This window comes from Colletotrichum gloeosporioides (genome assembly GCF_011800055.1).
Source record: "Colletotrichum gloeosporioides strain Lc1 chromosome Unknown consensus_18, whole genome shotgun sequence".
Lineage (NCBI taxonomy): Eukaryota > Fungi > Ascomycota > Sordariomycetes > Glomerellales > Glomerellaceae > Colletotrichum > Colletotrichum gloeosporioides.
Genome location: NW_025544663.1, coordinates 115,795 through 120,206, shown reverse-complemented (window position 1 = coordinate 120,206; position 4,412 = coordinate 115,795). Strand labels below are relative to the sequence as shown.

Below are 4,412 nucleotides of genomic sequence, written 5' to 3'. Positions count from 1 at the left end.
CGAGTACGAGAGTGTGGATTTGGAAAGCAAAGAACGTTATATCCAACCGAATCCTAGACTTACCTTTCAGAAGTTGATAAAGGATGAGCACTATATGAAAGTTGTCTGGGCAGTTATTGGGAAGACTCAGCTACGCAACGTACATCTCTTCACCGGCTTTCCACTTCACCGGCTTTCCACTTCACCGGCTTTCCACTTCACCGGCTTTCCACTTCAACGGCTTTCCACTTCAACGGCTTTCCAATTGCTACGAATATTGAATGGTAGATCGAGGCAACGCAAGATAATAAGACCGGTGTGGGTATGGCGGTGCTGGTTATTGTATCATTTCCTGACCTGTTGAATCTTTCCTCCAAAGAAAACATGTCATCAGCGGTGACTGTCACTGAAATTGGACGCGAGACTTGGGATATATAGTCAGCTGGGTATGTCTCCAAGATAATGACGCCGGAAACAGCGAGCGTATTGACTGTCATCGGTCAGCGTCAATCCCTCTATAAGTCTGTTCTCGGACCAGCCGACTGGCTAGCTGCTAACTCGGCGCCTTTGCGCCTTACACTTTGCCCGTTCAATTTTGGCACCGATTCCATCTTCGCCCACTCTCGCATTTCACTTGTCAACCGAGGCCGCTGAATTACAGATGGCTTCGAGGCGGAACTACTCATAAGGTATGATGTCCTGCTAGGATACGACCCCCTGACGCGTCGGCATGCGATGCAAACTCCTTGATACGGCGAGATTCCTCTCTTCTGATGCTAACAATAATCCGGACTTGAAAGAAGAGAAGAAGTGCAGTGATGGAACTGGGAATGAGAGAAACCAAGACGGGTCCCATCGGGACACATTCGTAGGATATTCCAGAGTGAAATTAATCTTCCAAACCACCGTCAACCAGTTTTTGGATTCGGGAAGGGAATGCGTCGGCTGTGCTTTAGATGTTCAAGTCCTTGACGGGGGTCTCGATCTTCAATGCCCGGCAATGCACATAGAACACCTGGACATCATAAGCCGCAAACCCTTCTCGGTAATTCCTCGCAATGGAATCCTCTCTGGTCCCATCCATTCCAAGGCTCATATCGTGTCTCGAAGTGGATGATCCGTTGACTTAAATACATCTGCTTCATCGCTTAGGACGCTACCTCAGCACAGTAAATCATACCAATTGACCTTTGTATCACGTTGTTGTGCTAAGGTAGCCCCTGAAACGGGGCACGAGCTACGGTTGTCGGTTGTCGGCACCATAATGCCATAATGTACACACCGGTGTCAGGGACCTCGTTGACATTCAAGGATCAAACGACCAGCATCTGCCATCTTTCACTGTGAAGCACGCTTGCACTTTGATGATGATCGCTATTTGTGGATGGCGGACACATCAGTAAAGTGTGAGATAGAGACTTTACAAGATTGTCGTCACACAGTCCTTGAAACCCTCTAAATTTGGAACAAATTCTGGAACACTGGCTTAGCTTGCGTCTCCGCGAAAGGTGGTTTTCCCTCTCTGGACGCGCAAGAAGGGGAAGGCCAAGAGAAAAGCTGAAGATTGTCGGGACTGCAATACATCCACTATATGTCATGTGTTTCTAGAATACAGAAAAAGGCTCAGCTCCTCGTGCAATCTCTCTTGAGTGGCCGCATCCATCGTTCTTGGCTCTGGCAAAAGGCCCATCGTAGTTCACTAGCTGTAATTCTCTCCCTCATACCAGGAATTAAAACATAGTGTAGACCAATGGCACCTTACCAGTCGGCTTGAGATCTATCTTCGCTAACTCACGAAACTTTGCTGTGGACAGATGCAGTTCCTCTTTTCGAAAAGGCAATGTAATTGTATTTCCTAGGATAGACGCATCTTGCACTGACTTCCATCACTCTAAGTAGTGACTGGTCATCTAATTAGCCTCTACATGCGTGATAATACATCATTCACTTTCTTTAACACCAATTTTCAGTGACAACGTAATGGACAGCTATTTTAATCGACTGAAGACCACGAAATCCGCAAGATCCTCTCCGGAGCTTCTTGAACTTCATGTCATACCAGGGTTCTCCCACAGCGGACCACGCTACCCTTCATCCCCTGTCAAGGCTGCGTTCTCCAGTACTGTCGCCTCAAAGACGCCCCGTGAGAGTTTAAGTAACCGATAGATTTACAAAACATCAAGACTTCGATGTAATCTTCTCTCATGAGGCGGTGTTGAGGTCATTCGTGGACCCGTGGGTCATGGCCGCCAAAACGCTTTGAAAGTCTAGAGACTTTTGTGACGGCAGGTTGATTGATCACCGCCATCAGTGCAATTGTGGGCAAGAATGTGATCACTGAATATAGCATCATCTCGAAGCTGAATCCCTAACTTATTACTGCCACCCTAGATGTCGCAGGTAATGCCAGTGGCAACGGAAATCGCTACTTTAACCAAAACGATTGACATCACTGTCCCTCAGGGTAACAATGTCAATAGCCTTTGCAGCCGTCACTTCAAATCACTGAGATGAGGCGATACCAGCTCCAGGCATTATGAACGACGCATCTTCAATGGTTCTAGACGTTGCGGATTGATTGATTAAGCTGCTTTGTCACCGCAACAACGCTGCCGATGATAACGGGGACAGTTGGATCACAAAGAAAGCAGTATGAACGACCGGCACAAAGCTTCATGATAGCTCGCCAAGGTGTCGGCTATGCATATACCTGGAAGCCAGAGCTTCTAATAAGGCACTCGAAGTGGCGCATTCACTTCCGATGCATATGGCCCCGTGGTCATCACCGCCCTTGGTACTTGCTGCCCTGACCGTCCGCGAAGCTGCTTATCTTGGCAGCAAACGAAGTTTGGATTCTCTTTTGTGCCTACAGAGGCTTTGGCTATTCAGATTATCACACTCAACCTAGGGATCCTGCAGCCGGGATTTGTCAATCATTCCATTAGTTGCTGAGTCACCGCTTCCCATACTTTCCCTTTCCATGATCCTCAGAATTCCCAGACGGCATCCATTACCTTTATCTAACATCCACAATGTCCTCTTCTGGTCTCTCAACGGCTTCAATTGCAGCTAAAATCGCGGCCGCTTTAGGCTTGATGTACTTGTTGAAGAGATTGACTAGATCTGCCTTGGTCTCCTTTCCGTTGTAGACGATATTGTGTCTGCAGAGAATGTTTCGCAACGCCGGTAATTTGATCGCTGTAGGGGCGAAATCCGGCATCAGGTGGTATACGTCGTTGAATTGAGACGGCATGTTCTCCAGTAGGCGTGAATGATCATCAGGAACAGGGCCATTGACTTCTTTGCCGCAGCCGTCTTTTCCTATTGCTCCGGTAGCATCGGCCTCGCTGATCTCTAATTCCGTATGGATGAGTTTAGATTCGGTGCACATCTTTATCAGATCGGCCTTTCGAATCCTGGGTGGATTGAGACATTCCCGTCAAGAAGGAGGCCTCGCAGGTATTTGACGGTGAACTTTTAGCTTGGATCGCTGCCAGAGATCTTATTAGCTTCAGCAGCTGGGGCAGCTCCCGCGACGTTTTTGTCCACGTCAGAGCGTGTGAGGACCGTAAGCGTGGATTTCTTTTGCTCTGTCTGGACCCTTTACCAACAGAAGCAGCTTATTGCAGCTATGTGTTTATAGGAGCTCTTGAGGCAGTCGCAACAAGTTCGAGAGGTTTTGAGATCGAGAAACCTGCACGAGGACGGCTGAAGAGAGTGGCGCAACGATGCTGACTGCGAAGAATAATTGTCATGGGAGGCTTCTCGAAAGGTCATTTCTCAATATGTCTGGTGCCGTGTGTTTGCTGGGACAAAAGGCGGTGTAAGGTCAACTTCAGCTCAGTCCAGCACGAAGGGGCCGACAGGTAGTTGCATGCGGGTCCGGAGAAGTGACTTTAGCGATTAAAACTTTTATGAGCGGGAGTTTTGAGGACCTGCTAGATGCTTTAATTCTTTCTTTTTTCATCTCCCTCTTTTTCCCAGTCCGATTCCTCACAAGCCCAGTTCAAGATACTGGTTTTGGGGGCCTACTTTCGAGATGATGCCCGAGACAACATCTTTGTCGGCATTGAAAGAGCCACTTTCATCGAGTCGCACCAATGCCAACCATTTGATCAATACTCCGTTAAATACCCAGACATTGAACTTTATGCCGACGAGTTCCTGAAGGGGCCCTCAAAAGAAACCAATGGTATCACACGATGCTTCTCAAAGGAAGTTGACTTTCATCGCGGTTCCCGCGTTATTATGGGGGATATGATCATCGCATGGCCGGCCGCCTTTACGGTATTGATCACCCGGCTTTCTTGGTGTTACTTCTCACGATTATTTACAGTGGTAGCAGTGTTAGAGAAGCGGAGGAAGGGGATCTAAAATTGTCGTATTTATCAGTCAATGAGACACTTTCAATAAGTTTAGTGATGTTGAATCAT

At 47.7% G+C, this 4,412-nt stretch overlaps 1 protein-coding gene across 1 annotated transcript; it reads right to left on the bottom strand.

Moving 5' to 3' along the window:
- Window positions 1-2,995: 2,995 nt before the first annotated feature.
- Window positions 2,996-3,370, bottom strand: GCG54_00006546 (uncharacterized protein; the record flags this gene model as incomplete). The annotated part of the gene is made up of 1 exon (XM_045406546.1): window positions 2,996-3,370. One exon carries the CDS (start codon window positions 3,368-3,370, stop codon window positions 2,996-2,998), a length of 375 nt encoding a protein of 124 aa, XP_045267838.1.
- Between the last annotated feature and the right edge of the window lie 1,042 nt (window positions 3,371-4,412).